At 32.6% G+C, this 19,397-nt stretch overlaps 1 protein-coding gene across 1 annotated transcript in view; it reads right to left on the reverse strand.

Annotated features, from left to right (window-relative positions):
• Window positions 1–1,800: 1,800 nt before the first annotated feature.
• The window catches only part of LOC129226952 (uncharacterized), a 48,639-nt gene continuing 31,042 nt past the window's right edge, over window positions 1,801–19,397 (reverse strand). Inside the window, exons 7-8 of the mRNA XM_054861581.1 lie at window positions 2,578–2,686; window positions 1,801–1,830 (exon numbers count right to left, since the gene is read on the reverse strand). Of these exons, the coding sequence (XP_054717556.1) occupies window positions 1,801–1,830; window positions 2,578–2,686 (139 nt within the window). The remainder of the gene's footprint in view (window positions 1,831–2,577; window positions 2,687–19,397) is intronic.

The following is a 19,397-nucleotide window of genomic DNA, read 5'->3' on the forward strand; positions in this document are numbered from 1 at the left end:
TTATTCGATCAAATTTGTAGCTTTAAAAAAATTTGTTTATACATTCAAACTTGCTTATAACAAGCGAAAAGGGACTCTGATTTCTGCTCGCTCATAAAAGACATGTTTGTGAAAAAAATCATAAAAATTCATACATCCTTGATTTCTTATTTTTATATTTCTGTACAGTACCAAAGAAATTGGTTATTTGATTTGAAATGTCTTATTGTCTCTTTCTTGTTATTTCTTCTCGAGAAACGTCATTTGCATCCATGGCTTCAAAATACACTCAGGAACATTGAAAATAGCGCCCCAAGAAAGAAGAAAGGTATAATGGCAAAATTTTGCATATAAGAGTGACATCTGATATGCAAATGATCTAAGTTTGGTGTAAATGTGCATGATTGTTCACCCTACAGCACCGGTTAAATCGGGAAAAAGGTGCTAAATAAACCAGTGCATAATGTAAGATTTATAAATGTTACGATTACATCCTGATAGTCGGAGAACCTTAATGAGTGAAGATGCCAGGTAGATGAGTTAGAAAACGTTTCTCACAGTTAAGCGAGTTTGAGAGAGGTTTGATCACCGTCCAGAAAATTGCAGGCTGGTCGACGAACCTTGTTGCTGCCCAGGTGAATTGTTCAGAGTGCTCTGTTAGAAACTGCTAGAGGCAGTGGACACGAGATGGTACCCACGTGCAAAACACCGGGTCTGGAGTGTCCAGGAAAACCATGAGGAGAGAGGATGGAAGGATTGTGCGGCAAGCGTTCGTGGATCCCACAGTGACTCGTTTCACCATACAAGCAGATGTAGGGGTAGTAGTTGCTCCCCGAACCATTTCTAAAAGTCTTGCGGAAATCAAGCTGCAGTCCAAGCACCCTTTTCATGTACTCCCTTTAACACCGAAACATGGCAACTCTGTCTGCAATGGTGCAAAGCTAGAGCGATGTGGGATGTCAGATAGGCAAAAGGTGGTGCTCAGTGATCAATCCCGATCCGTTTTGGGGTCAGAGTGTATCCTCGCGGATGAGGAGGCAGCCAAGAAAGGTACCACACCACATTCTATCGCACGACACACTGCCTGCACAGCGGGCATAGTGGTCAGGGAAGCTATAGTCTATGAAAGCTGGCCCACTCTAGTTGTGGTACGTGGAACTGTAACGGGCCAGCGTTATGTTAATAACGATCTGCAACCACATCTAGGACCGTTCCTCAATGGCCTCCCAGGAACAATTTTCCAGAAAGATAATGCTCGCCCTCATATAGCTAGAGTTTCTCAATACTTCTTACGTCCGTTTGAGACTCTTCCAGAGCTAGCCCGCTTTCTCGACTTGTCCCCTAGCATTTATGGGATCAGCTGAAACACCAGATGTCGCCGTGGTACTCTGTGGAAGATTTAGAAGTGGCTGTTAAAAATTTGTGGGGTCCATCGGCCTCAGAACAACATCAGACGTTTAATTAGCTTGATGTCCGACTGTACTGTGGCATGTATTGCAGCAAAAGGGTGTCCAATGCGCCATTGAAGTAGCACTGTATTTAGCTCATTTCTTAGCCTGTATTTGTTTAAGTGTCTAGATTTTGGGATCAAGTTTATCTCTCATCTGTATTATTCTGTACTTTAAATTTCACTTTAATCCAATGCTTTCTTTTTGGGGTGCTATTTTCAATGTTCCTGAGTATAGCTTGAAATTTTTCTGCACTTTAGAAGCCAAGTATGTCGGGGACTTCAACTTCAAATTCTTTAACTTCAAATTCCTCACATTTTTCGTCATGATAGTAGCTTTCATTTCTTTTTTTTCCTCTCTCTCTCTCTTGACTTTAAGCTACAATATCCTCTGAAGTATGTTTCTGAAATTAATATAACATTCTTTTTAACAAATATACAATTTTTAAAATGCTTCTCTATTCCATGATTTTCAAAAAAGGGCCGTGTTATCATCTGTTTATGTCTTATCTCTAACTTTCTTTTGAATTCAAAATCTTAATGGATTTTTTAATCTTTCCTGAGGAGGAAATCAGCAGACATTTTAAGAGTTACAAAAATATTGCTCCCTTTAAGCGGGCTTTGCTCGTTACAGGCGAGTTCTGTTCCTATAGACTTAACAGTGTACCAACCAAATCTTTTTAATTTCCTCTCTAAATCTGAGTTCTCGTTAAAACAGGGCTTGCTATAAGCAAGTTCAACTGTATAGATGATTTTAAGTTATGACATCAAGAACATAACTATAGGTATGCCAAACATTCACTTTTTACTCTAAATAAGTTATTAGAATTGTACAGTGCTTGCATTTAGTGACCGGGGAAAAAAACATCTATTGCAAATAGCAGTTGTTAAATTTAGCATACTCAAACTGAAAAAGTTCAAATCAAAAAATTATGGCAAGCGTTGTTCTAATTCAGGAAAATTCATCTTTCCAGCAAATTTTGGCACAGTAGTTGTACTTCTGCTTTATGTTTGGTTTGCCTCCAAGGAAAAAAAAATCTGTTCCTAAAACTACTTTTTGTTGGAATTACAGCATATATTAAGGATTTTAAAACAATATATATAAATTATAAGTTACACTTTTTAAAACATTGCACATGAAAAACAGTTACCTTATAATTAATATCTGTGAGAATAGATGCTTGCTCTTTTATTACAGTTGAATAATCAAAGAGAGGCTCATTGATGTCCAAATCAGATTCAATAATCGATGGGGTGGCCCTAAAAATAAATCAAACTGAATTAATTATTCACTAAAGAAGTTTTTATTGAAGAAAACATTTCCCTGTGCCGCACTGTTTAAAAACAACTAGTTCCGTCTAGAACTAAACAAGCCTCTACTATGCTGTATACCAACACTAATTTTCCAGTATCAGATCAATATTCTATTAGATAAGGCTGCAAATTATGTCAAATGTATTCTATTAACATTCTAGGCCGATTTCCGAAAACAAAATATGCCTGTCTCTCATTTAAAATAAAATAAAATAATAATGTGTCAATCATGTCAGTATGTATCGTGTTCCCCAAAGCTGAATACTTTACGATGTTTTGCAACGTAAAATCATGTGACCAAAATTGTTCTGCTAGTACTTCAAGCATTGTACACGAAAAAACGTGACATTTTCCACAAATTGGGTGACAAAAATCAAAATTGTTTCATGTGGGATTTTTTTTTTTACTGGACTGTTGCTATTTATTTCTGTGGAAATGAGATATTTCCAGGAACATCACAGTTTTCAACAAAATAACGAATTAATATTTTAATTAAAGAGCACTGAATTTGGAAAATTAGTTGATCATGAAAACTATAAAATCAAAAAAAAACTTTAACAATGTGTCAAACCTAAACCGATTGAGATTCTCTAAAAATAGCTTATATGCTTTCTAAAATGCATAGAAAGAGCAAAGATACAAAATTTTATAAAAATCCGAACCTAGGTGTCGAACTACATTTTTTTTTTTGTTAATTTTACATGGCATGAAGGAGCAATTAAAATAATGTTACTGAATTTGGAAATTACTGAAATAATAAATAACATGAGTCGAGTTTGGGTTGCATATAATAAAACACTTCAAAACTTTTTAAATAACTTAAATATTTTCTGGATGCAAAAGGATTGAAATCTCAAACAAGACATGCGATTTCTGGCGATGGATGTGTTTCAATGTAGGTATGTTTCCAAAACATAAGTGTATGAAGGAAATTGCATTGGCTGAAGATCGATTGGGAAAGTCCTACAAAGGACTTATTGAATTTAGCATCGCGAGCTTTCCACCAAATTATCGTAATTTGCAAGGATTTTAGATTTTCTTCTAATTTTAAGAAATCTGAAGAATTTCTGCAAAATTCTATCTTGAGTTGGAAGATATTTGTAGAAAATCTGCAGTTTCTACAGATTTTCTGCACCAGTTTCTGCAGATTTTCGGCACCGCAGTTTTTGCAGATTTTTGGCTCTGCAGTTTTTGCAGTTTTTCCGCATCGCGGTTTCTGCAGATTTTCTGCACTGCGGTTTCTTCAGATTTTCTGCATTGCGGTTTCTTCAGATTTTCTGCACCGTGGTTTCTGTAGATTTTTTCTGGCACCTTGGTTTCTGCATATTTTCTGCAGAAATTTCACTGAAATTTGCAGAATTTCTGCCAGTTTTCTTCTCACATTTGAATAGGTTTTTGATTTTGAACATTTGAAAATAGTTCTGCAGTTCAGACATCTGTTCTGCGACGTACGTCACAAATTTAGTAGCATTCTGCTTTGGGGATCGTGTTGCATCGAAACCATGTTCTACAAGACTTTGAAATAATGTGAATCAAGGAATATGTACCATGTTATATCGAAACCAAGTCTTAAGGTACAAATTTTATAATAGCTGAAATTTCGGCTCAATAGAACATACAAACAAAAACTGGCAATCAGAACATAGAACCAAAGATAAGTGTTGCTATAAATGATATAACCTAGTTGTTTTACATACCTCAAATCAAAACTGTTATACCCAACAAGAAAAAACTTTCTCACCTTCCTTTACTGAGAACGAAACGCATTCTATCAGAAAAAAATCTGAGCTTTTTGATAGCAATAAAATTTGTATAAGCAACAACAAAGCAAAATTTAAAATAAAAAGAGAAATATTCCATTTATTTTATTTTGTATTTGGGTTTGACTACATTTTTATTTATGACCAGCCAAATTCAGTTTATGTTTAGTTCTAATGTTATTTTCTTACAATACATATCAAACAAAATAATATTCATCTTTATGCTTTTAGAACACTGTTGAGACAAACAAAGTATTTAAAAGTTAAGTTAGTGTGATACGAGGAAACCAAACATTCGAATGGAAGACAGACAATGTTTCGTAAAAGTTTCATAAAAACAAAGTAAAAACTTGTTACAGTTATAATCATACATTTTTTAACTGTATTAAAATAAATGTATAAAAATGAAATTCTTTCTTTTAAAATTTGTGCCAAATCAAACCGTGTAGTAACAATTTCAAATTTCGTACCATGTAATATCGAAACAGTTCTATAATAATCACAAATTTGGTACTGTGTAATATCGAAACCTTGTTGCAAAAGTATCGTGTTATACAAGGGACACCTGTATTTTAGTTTCCAAAGTTTTACACATTACAAATAACACAAAATACATAAAAGTCTACAGTTTGAATTGGGGTAAAATAAAAATATAAATATCCCAGGCCGAGGAGTCAGTCACCTTTCTCACCTTTAGTCACCTTTTGAAAATTTGGTTACTTTTAGTCACCTTTTGCAACTTTTGTCACCTTTCTCACCTTTTTTGAAATGCGTCTTAGGAATTTTTTTTTAAATAATTAAATCTTTGAAAAGTATCTGAATGGTAGCTTTAACAGTGAAATTAATTTAAAAAATAGCCTTAAATATGCACCCCCCCCCCCCCCCCACCTTGTTGTTTAAGAAAAATAGCTATGCTATCGGGAAATCGGGGAATTTTTTTATCGCTTGCAATTGTACCCTATGAGCAGAACCAGTCTTTCTATCCTTTCTACAGATGGACTTGCTCCTTATTTTCGGGAATGTATGTAAAAAGAAGCATGTTTATCCTATTATACTTTGAGCTTTGATGAAACTACCAATGTCAAAGACAAAAAAGAGCTGCAACGAACAACAAAATATTGATCTGAAAGCCAATGTTGCATCACAACAAGGCATCTCAAAACTTTCTTCTTGGGCAAGGCAGTTGGTGAAATTTCGATTGAGAAGCTACGTGAAGCACTTACCGAGAGTAATTATCCATGAATAAATGTCTCATGCTTTCCTTTGGATGGTCCTTATGTTAATAAAAAGGTTTTTAGGTTGTTTGACACTATTATCCTTGAGACACCAGAAAAAAGCCTAATAAATATTGGTACTTGCAGTATTCATACAATGCATAATGCGTATGTCAAAACATTGCAGTATTTAGGTGAAGAAGCATCTGAACTTCTTAGTACTTATAGCTATTTTGATGGTTGGCCTTCCCGTTAGGAGGACTTCGAAGAAGTGCAAATTCAACTAAATACACCTCATCACAAGTTCCTGAAACACACAACTACCCATTGGCTTACTCTTGGACCTGCAGCAAACAGACTACTGGAACAGTGGGATGCTCTTCAGCATTATTTTTTTAAACATGTGCCTTTGAAAAAGAATTCAGCTATGCAATGCAGGTCATATAAAGCTGTTGCAAATGTTTTAAAAAGACCTTCTATAAAAGCTGAGCTGCATTTTATCTTTTCATCTGCTGATTTTTTTTATGCAGTTCACGAAACGCTTTCAATGCCTAGCGCCTATGATACACAAATTGTACCAAGAAATAGAGACCATTGTTCAAATTTTTATGGCTCGAGTTTTAAAAGCCTTTGTCATAAAGAAAGTTGATTTTTCAAACGTAGACACGGATAAACTGTTATTTTGGTAACAGACTACCTCTTGAAGATCTCGTTGTTAGTGGATAGGTGACAGATGAACTGTCAAAACTGAAAGAAAATGAAAAGGTTATGTTTTTAAGAGCTGTTAAAAATTATTGTGTGACTGCATGCAAGTATGTAATGGAAAAAAGTTGCATATCAAACGGGTTACTGAAAAGTTTTAAATTTTTGGATCCAAAAGAGAGAAGTAAATCTAGAAGCTGTAAGGATTTGATAAAGGTTGCCAAAATCATGCCTTTTAATGTTCCACTCGATAAGTTGCAAGATGAATGGAAACTTTTGCAGCTGGAAAAAGATGATGAAGCATCTGAAAACAAAACCATTGATATCTACTGGCAGCAGCACATTTCAAAAAAGGACTCAACTTCCAATAATCTAATGTTTCTAAGGTGATAAAAGCTTCACTTCAGGGTTGGGTTTTGGACTGTCCAAAACTGGTTTAGGACAGGACAAGTGGTTTTTACCGTCTAAAACTGTCCAAAAGTGTCCGAAACTGCCTTAAACTGTCCAAAACTATGTTAAAGTTAAAGGGGTGTAATCTAATCAATTCGTTTTTACTGCAGTATTCATGATGCATAAATAAAGATATTAATGAGGTTTAATTAATCAGTATTTGATAATATTTTTCTTCAAAATATTCATTTAAAAAACATTTTACTTAAAAAAAATTGCCAATAACTTTTTTACAAAAACTTATTTAACAGTTGGTAGAGTTTTGAAAGGAAATTCACAACACTACCAAGACAACTAATTTCAGTTCCATTCATAACGCAAAGGAATATTATTAAATGTACAATATTTAGGTGCAAGAAAAAAGGTAAATTTTTTAAATGGTTTTTGCAAATAAGTTTTACATGATTTTTTTAACAAAAATCATTTTTTAAATCTTAGATTAAAGAACAAGAAATTGATGATTAAACACTTATATTATAAAACTTGTGCTATTCTTTTTTTAGTTTACGTTTTTAATATACATTCTGTAACTAAAAAAAATTGTAATTTATTGCATTTAAGTCAATTATTGCACTATATTTTGAACACTTTCTTTTGCACACATGCATAAATGTAAAAAAAATTTAGTTTATGCAAAAAAAAAAAAAAACTCCTGCATACAAATTGAAATTTTTAATGAAGAATTTAATTCCTACTTAACTAGATTAAAATCAGCTGCATAAATAAGTTACATATATATTTATACCAGAATGTTCACATTGAATAAATATTAAATAGTCAATAAAATAATTTTGACACTTTTTGTTCTGTTTTTGATATTTTCTCACAAAATAGTTTTGGACATTTTCGGACACAAGGCTTTTGAACAGGATGGTAAAAACCTTGCCAACCCTGCTTTCATTTGCACACATGCATAAACATAGGGAAATTTTGTTCCTATTATCAAAAATAAATAAACGTATGCATTAAAATTGAAATTTTTATCAAGAATTCAACTCCTATGCAACTAGATTAAAATCAGCTGCATAAGTAAGTTGAAGGTTCTCATTGAATAAATGTTCAATATAAAACATTACTTTGATACATTTTATTCTGTTTTTTGATGTTTTTTAACACAATACTATTTTTTTAAATATAGTTTTAGACACTAGGGTTTTGGACAGGACGGTAAAAACCAGGGTTTTTACCGTAGTGTCCAAAACCTTGCCAACCCTGCTTCACTTGCATTATCACATGGTAATGCTGACATTAAAAGACTATTTTCTATTTCAAAGCACCTTTTTGGTGAAAATAAGACAACAAGGACTGAAAGATTTTTAAACAGCATACTTATAGTTAAAGATGCTGTAAAAAGAATATCCTCATTTGCTTTCTTTACCAATTGGTCCAGAAATAATTAAATGTGCACAACAAGCACACGTAAATTACACAACATACATGGATAAATGTGAAAGGAAAAAGGATTTGGAATTGAAACAGAAGCAAAAAGAAGAGCAAAAAAGAAAGGATTGTGAAGAAGAAACTAAGAAAATGGAAAAAATTGAAACATATATTGAAAGTGAAACTGTAGAAATCTTTACAAAAAGCATATAGGGCTATTTTGGTAAAAGTCAGTAAAAAGGGATAATCCTTTTCTGTTTTTTGAGTTCTTAACAAATTGCTTTTGGTCAAATTTTAGTTACTTTTTTGTCACCTTTTAGTCACCTTTGTTTTCAAATTTGTCATCTTTCTCACTTTTTTCAAAGGCCATCAGCAGTCCTCGGCCTGATATTCCCCCCCCCCCATTGCCTGGGAGACCGAGAAAATTACAGGACAAAACAGAAAACACTAAGAGAACTACAGAACACAGATTAAGATATATCAGCTGCACATACACTCTCAATTCTAAGTATCTGTCACATAAAATACAAATATTACAGCTAAAATAGTTTAACCAAAGGTTTGAGTTTTGACAAAATGTGATAGTTTGTGCATCCCTATTTTTTAATGATTGAAATTAATATTTCAAAACAAAATACATCTTGTAATTTCATTTTCTCAAAGTGTCGAGTATTTCCATATTTCTAACTATTGATGTTTTTATGATGAAGTTTTAAAATCAACTATATTTCTTTAACAAATAAGAAATGAAAATTTGTATCAAAAATAAAATCAGTTGCAGCTCTTTGTTTTCTGTAAAAAAAAGTGATTTAAATTCACTAAATGTGGCCATTCAATTAATTAATTAGTGGCTTTTAAGACTGTTAAGTCTACACAGAATTGAATTTTAAACAAAAAAAAAGGACTTATGGGAACTAAGTGAAAAAATACAGATTTCTAGGGCGGGGGGAGGGAAAGACTAAGAGGCAGTATTGCAATGGATGTAAAAGTAAAATATCTCTACAACATTTATTAAAAGTGGTAGTTTTTATTAGGAGTATCCTCTTACATTTTTACTTTAGCAATTTATTTAAACACTAGTCACATACATTTGCTCAAGCTTTTTAAGTTTCAATTCTCTAATTTTTAAAATTCCAATTACTTTAAATATACAGCAAATTTCAACATTTGTCAACTTTTCCAAAATTGCTGTTTCCTCATTACACCAATATTTCCAATGCACTTCTTTTGATACCTGATTACTGATGTGGATCGGGTAAATACCCAGCAGGTAGGTAAATATTTTTTGGGTATTTACCCGGGTATTAACCCAAAGCCTGGGTAAATACCCAAAACCTGGGTATTTTACAAAAAAAAATGCAAAAAGTGAATGGGAATTTTTTTTTTTTAATCTAAATATGAAATAATTGGTAAAACCGATACATACATATGTGTTGCACAGTTTATAATATTTTTTATTGAAAGACTTGATGAAATTATGAAAGAAACATATTGTAAACCGAAGAATCTTTCGTTTCAATGTCATAACTGGAGAAGTATAAGCAATTTAATGATGAACTTCAGGATTTCAAAATAACAATCTAGGTTAGCCATATCCAAAATGAAAAAAAAAAGAGGAAGCATGAGGGATGTTTGGAAGAATAAACTGAGAAGTTATTAAGACTATGATGTTATTTATTTATTTTATTGCTGTTTAAATGATAACGTGGCAAATATAGAAACAGTTTTCACATTAATAAGCAAAAAAAAAAAAAAAAAAATGCAGTGTAAATCACTTCAAAATTTTCTGTCACATACAATTGAAATTGTGAAAACCATAAAACAAAGCCATGTATTACAAGCAATTTTCGTCAAAATTCAAAACAAGAGGTGGCAAAATCTGCTACTTCTTTAAAACTTCCAATGAAAACCAGATGGGGCAGTTATTGGTACTGTTTCCAAAGTTTAAAGCTAACAAGTTTGTAATTTAAAATCTAGCAGTCAGTGAATCCCAGTTGTCCAGTGCATCAAAGAAGAGGTTCCTAGATGATGAAGTTATTTGACTTTGTATTGATAAAATGATTCATATTTTAGAGCCAATAGTGAAGTTGACTTTATCTCTGGAGTCAAATGATCCGCAAATACATTTGGTCAATGGGCAGTTCAACAAATTAGAGAATGTATTACTGGAACAGCTTCCCATGTCCCCTTTGCAAAAAAATGAAGAAATAGAAATTTTGAATAACTTTAAAGAAAGGAAAGAATTTGGCATTGGGGTCCAATTCATCTTGCTGCAGATATTTTGGATACAATGATGCAAGGCGGGGGATCTGAAACCACCTGATCTGCTCGATGGTTTAACGTTTATCTATCAAGTTGGGAAGCATATGAAATTAGATAGTTTTCAACTGAAGACTGAACTTGTTCATTATAAGGAAAAGACTGGGATATGGGGAAGGAAAATATTGTGGGAAGGATTAGAGCAGTGGCGTAGCTAGACCCGACTTTCGGGGGGGGGTTACTTCTTTTATATATATCTATATATATATATATATATAATATATATATATATATATATATATATATATGTGTATGTATATGTATGTATATATATGTATATATATGTATGTATATATATGTATATATATGTATGTATATGTGTATATATATGTGTATATATGTATATATATGTATATATATGTATGTATATGTGTATATATATGTGTATATATATATATATATGTGTATATATATATATATGTGTATATATATATGTATGTGTATATATGTATATATATATATATATATATATATATATATATATATATATATATATATGTATATATATATATATGTATGTGTGTAATCGCTTGGAATTTTTTCCTTTTCTTCATTTTTTTTTCTTTCTCTTCTCTCTTCTTTTTCTCTTTTTTTTTGAGACTAACTTTTCGGGGGGGGGTTTGTCCCCAAAAACCCCCCCTTAGCTACGCCCCTGGATTAGAGAGTATGAATCTTTTGTTATGGTGGAGAAGTTTACGTGGAACCGGTATTATAGTAGAAGTGGCTTTGCGAATTTTAAGTGCTCATGTCATGCAGGGGCATATTACTGGGTTATAAAAGACTAGGACCTTAAAAAATTGATGTTTGCTTTTATTTGTAACCTGTTAAGCTTTTTACTTTTTGTAAAATGGCTTTTTATATCTGAAATTTGGCTATCAACATTGATTAGGCATATCCAACACATTTAATGTGAATATCATATTAGATCCCTAAGTTGTTTCACACAATTCTTGAAATGTGTAATCAAAATACAATTTTTAGGCAAAAATGTATTGTTTTGTATATGATTGGTTACATATATATGTTACGGCCAAAGCCCGAAATCGGCCAGTTCGCGAATTGGCCAGCCAATTCGCGAACTGGCCAACATTGCTGAAAACTTACCGGCCAAAGCCCGAAATTTTCTTGATTTCGGGCTTTGGCCGGCCAATTCGCGAAGTGGCTATGGACGATCGGCCAAAGTACGAAAAAAGAAATGAGGAGCAGACTGTTTTACACAATTTAAAAAATGAAGTATTTTGAAATGAGTACTTCGATGTACTATTTTTTTCTAAAGTACATTTGCTTCAAAAACAAGTTCAAATATATGATACCTCTTTGTTGAAAAGCTTGAAATGCATAAAAATATCTCGTGTTATTCTTTTCGTATTTAAGCCATAATAGATATTATTCAGTGAAAGTACATGATGTAACAACGTGATAGCGTAAAGAAGTACATTTGCACCCTTCAAGTGAGCGAATTATATCTTAAATAAATGCGTTGTGTAAAGTGTGCGAATGCAAAGGTAAATGAATTTAAGGACGATCGACAGTCTTTTTCTGCTCCGTAGACTTAATTTTAAAGATTCTGGATCACATTGTACCAAAAAATATCGCTTCAAAAAATTTTAAATTATTTTGGAAAGCCTCCATAATAAGGGCTCATTAAAACAAATAAAAAGCGAAAATAGTTGTGTTGTTAATATTATTTAAAGACATTTCTTTAATGCCGCTTTTGTCAAACTTCCCCTACAACATGTCCTTATTAATACTTTATACATAAATGTCATTATATTTATTTTAATTTTCTCTTAGCATTGTTTTTTCCTTTGTAAAACAGTCCAAATTTTGTTGAATCAATATTTCGGAAGAGAAAGCAATCTAGAAAATTAAGCATATTTTCCGTACATTTAGGAAAGGTTGTTCTTACCGTCATAGTATTTATTTTAATTCTTTTTTTCGCACGTTTTCACGCATGTTTTACTGCATTTATTTTAAGGCTGAATTGATTGCGTGTATTTTAGCTGGTTTTCTCTTTGTCTTGCTGTATTTGCAATGCGAAGTTTTAATTCAAAACTTTTTCTTCTTGAGGATGCGGAATTCATTTATATAATTTACGTTGCGTATATTTGAGCTTAATTCTTTTTTCTTCTATGGGGGATAGATAAGCGAGATTTTCCTTTGGTTCTAGATACAATGTGTTTTTATTTACCTTCTCTGCGAGGAAGGCGAGAGAGCGGGATTATCCTTTAAACGCTTTCGTAAGAAAGGTTATATCGTTAATCGACCGGAGTTCGCTTCGCTCGCAAATCGATTGGATAACGAAGCGTGGTAACTTGGCGAGTTAGGAGAAAAAACTACAGAGTTTTATTAATTATTTTACATTTTAAAGCAACTTTTTATGTACTTTAATGTCTTTTTCATGTAGCAAAATATTTTACAATTGCAGATTTTTTTTTAAAATAGATTCTCTTAAAGAGTATACGCATTTCAGTATAAGAAAATGATTATTTTGCATCAGAGATGGGAGGGTGGGGGGATTTTGATTTATTTAAGAACCTTCCTTTAAATTCTTAGCACGGGAATCTTTATGCGGGTTTAGCTTGTAATTAATAAAAGTACTCTCATACTTTTCGAAATGGCTTGTCGCACCAACACAACGGTGTGAATAGACTGTGAGTACAGACTAATTGCATGGACTCAGCGCAAAACATGCTAAATTTCCCATCTTTGCTATCTCGTTTTTTAATTGTCAATTCTACACAAATGAAAGCAGAAAGAAAAAAAAAAACATTTGTAGCTTCTCAAATTTTAAACTTTCTGCTTCCAATAAAGCAAATTTCAAGAAAAAAAAATCAGACATGATTATTTAATTAATTTCTAAATGGAAACAAGTTCATATTATTCGTGCAATAAGTCCTTTCCAAAATGTGTGTTGCCGAAGATTAAGTTGCTATATTTGGATTTTCATCACTTCTTTATAGCTAATTTTTTAGTCATGACTGATTTTGGCTTGGAGATTTTCTCTGAGATGTGGTTTTGTAGAAATTCGGGATTCAGAGGGATTTTAAATTGAACCGATTTTAAATGGAATTCTGGGGAGGGGAGCACACGCTAAATTCCTTACTTGTGATTAGGTTTGGTTTCAGAATGAAAATTATATTTAAAATTTGAGTCACACACACTGAAAGGTTGAGAAACACAGCCTTAGGCTTAACCTTAGCTGGGACCGGTCAAGTATTATGTAGGCAGAAAGGGGAGACGAAGGGCTGCTTATTTTCTCTGACAAGGGAAGTGGGGGTCACAAAAATTCTTGGGTAAGCATTAAATAATGAACAACAAAAAACGTGGGAAAAAAGCATCCTGTGACACACAATATGGCATAAAATCTTATATAAGCAAAAAGGGAAGGGGTATAGCGCATGCTTATTTTTTCTCACAAGGTGGGGTGGGGGGAGGTACAAAATGAATAAAAAAATGCCTACACAATACTTGAATGACACTTTATTAGCGATCGCATGTAATTTCAACTGAAGGTATTCACATATAGAAGTGAAAATATCATAAATACATACTCATAGCTCAGTCGAAGAACTAACGCCAAGAAAAACGAGGTCGAAGTTTAGAATATCTATTGTCACGACCTTCACAGGGACATGGTTGCACCCTCCAAGCCCAACGAGATGACATCATATCAGCCTAGTGGGAAACTAGGGATCCGACTCTGTATTAAAGTACTATAAATTTGACTGGTTTTATAGAGGGAGGTGGGCCTGGTGGCGAAACTGACAAGGGACTCGATTTGGCTCTCGACGGCCCTGAACCAACCCTTATTTTCTAGTTTCTACCACTTGCACGCCGCGCCGTCACACTGGAAGCGACACATGCGTCGTTTACCTGTTAATCTAAAATATTTCGTAATCATTTCGGACTTTAGCCAAGAATTTCTGGCCACTTCGCGAAATGGCTAGCCAAAGTAGAAAATGCAATATTAATTGCAAGTATTTCGGGCTTTGGCCAAACCTCTTGGCCAATTCGCGAATTGGCCAGCCAGTTCGCGAACTGGCCGGACTTCTGGCTTTGGCCGTAACATATACATAGTGGAATACATACAGAAAAGTATTTTAGTTGAATATAAATATTTGAAATAAATACCCGGGTAAATACCCACTTTGGATATTTACCCGGGTATAGACCCTGGGTATTTACCCTTAAAAATAAATACCCGGGTATTTTACATCACTATACGTGATTCTATAAGCTTAAAAAAAAACATTTTTTTCTTTTAAATTTCTAATACACACCGAAAGAAGTCGCAAAAATTTATGTGGATCTATGACTTTTGTCTATAGTGGAAAAATCTATAGAGTCATTCCATTTCAAATCAGGCAGGCAGGTATGAAAAGTGTCATATGACCATCACCGATTTTTTTGAAAAAAATACAGTAGTTACAACTAAAGTACATATGAACTATCCCAAAAGGATTTTGCAAGAAAAATTTTTTTTCTTCAGTTGCAGCCTATTAAAATTCTGCACAAAATCCGCCATTTTGTAAAAAACCGGCAAAACACTCCATTTGAAATGGACACTATTTCAAAAGTATTTAACCTATTCGAATAATTCTTTTTTCTAAAAATAAATAAGGACCCATATATCCTCTAGACCTCGTTTTTGAAAGTTTAGTTAGGTTTTTTGATAAAGAAAAAAATTCATTTTTGCCGCCAAAAAACTGCATTTTTACCAATTTTATGTTTTTTTTTCTCCAGGAAAAAAAAGTTTTTTTTACTAAACGGAGATGGCAGTCTAAAGCCCTTATATGATAGTTTCATAACATATTTTATTAGAATCCTTGAGTGCATACAGCCTCGTAAATAAAATTTGAAATTTTGAAAATTTTCAAAAATTAGCGATTTTTGAAGTGATTTTACTCAAAAAACCCATTTTTTAAAAATCTAAAAATTGGCTCATTTGTACCCCATATAATGCTTAACTAGTGTATAGACACCGCATCCGGTATTTTTTCCCATAAAATGTTTTATGATTTTTTGAAAGTGACCTTATCGCCCATGGCATGCATGTAAAATAAAAATGTCTAATAATTTCAGTCACTGAAAATCTGATTATATTAATGCCTAATAGCTACAAAAACGGTGCACTTTATCAGGAACAACTAAAATCTTACTGACTTTTAAGAATATATCAGTAACAAACTGCTTTTGATGATTCAGTCAATTCGTCTTTTTGTAAGACTCTGTGTGTAGTTTATAGGTAGAAGAGCCTTTGGTGATTATATTAATGACTAGCTATGATAATGATGTACTTTATCAGTAACAGTTAAAATCTTTCCTTTTTTTTAATAAAAATTAGTTTATTTTGTCTCCAAAGCTGTGCATTCACCGTTACTTTCATATGCAGCAACAAATCATATTTTTTCTCTTTCAATAGTCATTCTCTTCAACTCAATTACACGACAGGGGAAATCATCAAAGGGAAGAACAATACAATGCATTTAAAATGATTAATTTTAATTTTGTGCTTTGGTTGTCATTGGCGAATGTTGTCACATAATTTTTGGATCCTACCTCGTATGATTACTTTTATACGTAAGAATATTTATACTAAATTCAAACTGTAAAACTCACTTGTAGTTTAAGAATTTAAAAAGCCCACCTGTTTTATGAGAGAAGTAATCAATTGAACATGGTTGTAAGTTGAGGTAACCAAACAGATCTCACAAAAGGTGATTATTATAGCCAGGGATCCAATTTCTAACAAAAGAAGTGCAGGATCCCTATAGTCTTCAGAACTTGTTTTAATGCTTAAGTGGCCTGAATTCGGTCAAAAATACAAAAATTCGAGTAAAACAAATAAGGAAGTATGGGAGCTCAGCTCCCATAACAATTAGGCGCTGATCAACAGAAAAATATATTTATATAACGAAATACAAAAAGGCGAATTGACTGGGTCATCAGATATTTTGAAAAAAAAAAAACTGCTGGGTTTTATTCAGACTGGCATAGGAATGATGTGAAAAAAAATTGGACTTCATATTCGAATTCAGTTTTGCGTTATTTTGGTTTTACTACAAAATTTCAAGGTGTACGAACGCTTTTGGGAGCCACTGAATTAGTCATTAATATAATCACCAAAGGCTCTTCTATCTAAAGGCTACACACAGAGTCTTACAAAAAGACGAATTGACTGGGTCATCAAAAGCGGTTTGATATTGCTATATTATTAAAAGTCAGTAAAATTTTATTTGCTGCTGATAAAGTGCACCATAATTGTAGCTATTAGGCATTAATCCATTAATATGATCAGATTTTCAGTGACTGAAATTATTAGAAATTTTTATTTTACATGCATGCCATGGGCGATAAGGTCACTTTCAAAAAATCATAAAACATTTTATGGGAAAAAATACTGGATGCGGTGTCTATCCACTTGTTAAGCATTATATGGGGTACAAATGAGCCAATTTTTAGATTTTTAAAAAATGGGTTTTTTGAGTAAAATCACTTTAAAAATCGCTAATTTTTGAAAATTTTCAAAATTTCAAATTTTATTTCCGAGGTTGTATGCATCCAAGGATTCTAATAAAATATATTATGAAACTATCATATAAGGGCTTTAGACTGCCATCTCCGTTTAGTAAAAAAAACTTTTTTTTCATGGAGAAAAAAAATCATAAAATCGGTAAAAATGCAGTTTTTTCGCGGCAAAAATGAATTTTTTTCTTTATCAAAAAATCTAACTAAACTTTCAAAAATGATGTCTAGAGGATATATGGGTCCTTATTTATTTTTAGAAAAAAGAATTATTCAAATAGGTTAAATACTTTTGAAATAGTGTCCATTTCAAATGGAGTGTTTTGCCGGTTTTTTACAAAATGGCGGATTTTGTGCAGAATTTTAATCGGCTGTAACTGAAGAAAAAAATTTTTTCTTGCAAAATCCTTTTGGGATATTTCATATGTCCCTTAGTTGTAACTACTGTAATTTTTTCAAAAAAATCGGTGATGGTCATGTGACAGACCCTGCCTGATCTGAAATGGAATGGCTCTATAGTGTGATTCATTCATTGAGAGGTACTTTATTCAAAAATAAAAATCAATTTTGTTGAATTATCTTTATTATTATACACTAGAACCATTCTTGAAATTTATTTCTAAATATAATTTCATTCAAATGTTGGTCTTGACTGCGGTTAACCCATTCGGAATGAATGACGTGCATATGCAAATATGCATAAGCAATAGTAGCTGCGCAGAGCCAAATGATGCATCTTGCGTTACGGCCAATTATACACAGCAGGACGACCGCCGCACATTTGTGTTATCCTTTTAGAATGAAATATTTACTGTCAGATGGTGTTACTTATCCATGCTCCATTATCCATGTTTATCAGTATCACTCTCAATGACATCAGGATAACGTCCATCAATTGTCTGTGATTTATTGGATTTTTGTGAATGTAAAACGGGTGAAAACGGAAGGGAAACACATACTCATTTTGAAGTGGTTGTTTATAGTTTGGATTCTCACTTTTAGGATGGGATTTTATGGGAGACAGGGTTCGTACTCAATTTCAGAAATAAAATGAAGGAGTTATGGAGGAGTTTTGAAGGAGCAAAATGAGATTTTGAAGGACTACTAATGGGCTGTACTTCAATTATGTTGCAGTTTTTCAAACATATTTGACCCCTCTTCCCTCTTTGTCACAAAGTGTCACACTTAACCTTACTCCTCCTCTTGTCACATGTCATATTTTTATAAACATATTGTTGTAATAACTGTGTGATGTCACTTTTCGACACCCTGTCTCTTCCGCCTTGTCACAATTTCATGAACTCGTCTCCCCTTCAAGAAATGACATCACTCGTGGATGATTATTTTTATAATATCGTAACTGCAACTTACTAAACAATTTTATTTTAACACAATCACATAAGATAGTAAATCTACTTGTGTATTTTTAAATAATAGTTAGACAAACTGACTTTTGCTGCTGAGAGTGTGGTGGAGGGAAAAGCAATAATCATAAAACTTGAAAATACAGCCAAGCACCATTTAAGCATGTTTTACTTCACTTATTAAATGTCTTAGTCAATTAATTAATAATATTTTCACCAACATTAATCACTTCTATGATCATTTTGTAAATCACATCTTTATGGAAAAAAAAACGAAGTTACTACATTAAAATCACCCTTATTACGAAGTTAAGCTGTGAATTGAAGGATTTTAAGTACCAAAGAGGAAGATTATGTAGTCTTGAACTAAAAAAGAAGGAGTTTTGAGGGAATTAAAACAAAAATGAAGGAGTTTGAAAGGCCCTTTAAAAACATTTTCTGAATAAAGGAGTATTGGAGGAGTTTTGAAGGAGCGTACGACGTACTCTGGAGATATTCTGGCATGGGTTTTACTTTTAGCTTCATCTGCGTAGCCAGCACTAAAAGATCTCGTTATCTTTCCAAGGAGGAAATATCTAAAGTTATGAATGATTTATCAATCAATATTTCTGACAATGACAGTGAAACAACTAAAAATTACTGAAGTTCTTCACATTGTAGTTACTTTAAAAAGTTATCCGCTGAAAACAATGGCAAAAAAAAAAAAAAAAAAAAAAAAAAAAAGAAGGAGATGTGTAGTTTTGCTCAAAGTACAATAAAAGAGGTGACACTGCCTAGGAATGTAAAATGTGAAATGTTGGTCTCTGCATTGATCCATGCTTTGATATGTTATATGCAGCTTAGAAATATTATTACAATATTCTTCAAGTATTTCAAAATGTTAAGTGCAAATATTTTTAATGCTTCTTGATATTTATACAAACATTTAGTGTTTTATTTA

The sequence above is a fragment of the Uloborus diversus genome, chromosome 7 (genome assembly GCF_026930045.1).
Source record: "Uloborus diversus isolate 005 chromosome 7, Udiv.v.3.1, whole genome shotgun sequence".
Lineage (NCBI taxonomy): Eukaryota > Metazoa > Arthropoda > Arachnida > Araneae > Uloboridae > Uloborus > Uloborus diversus.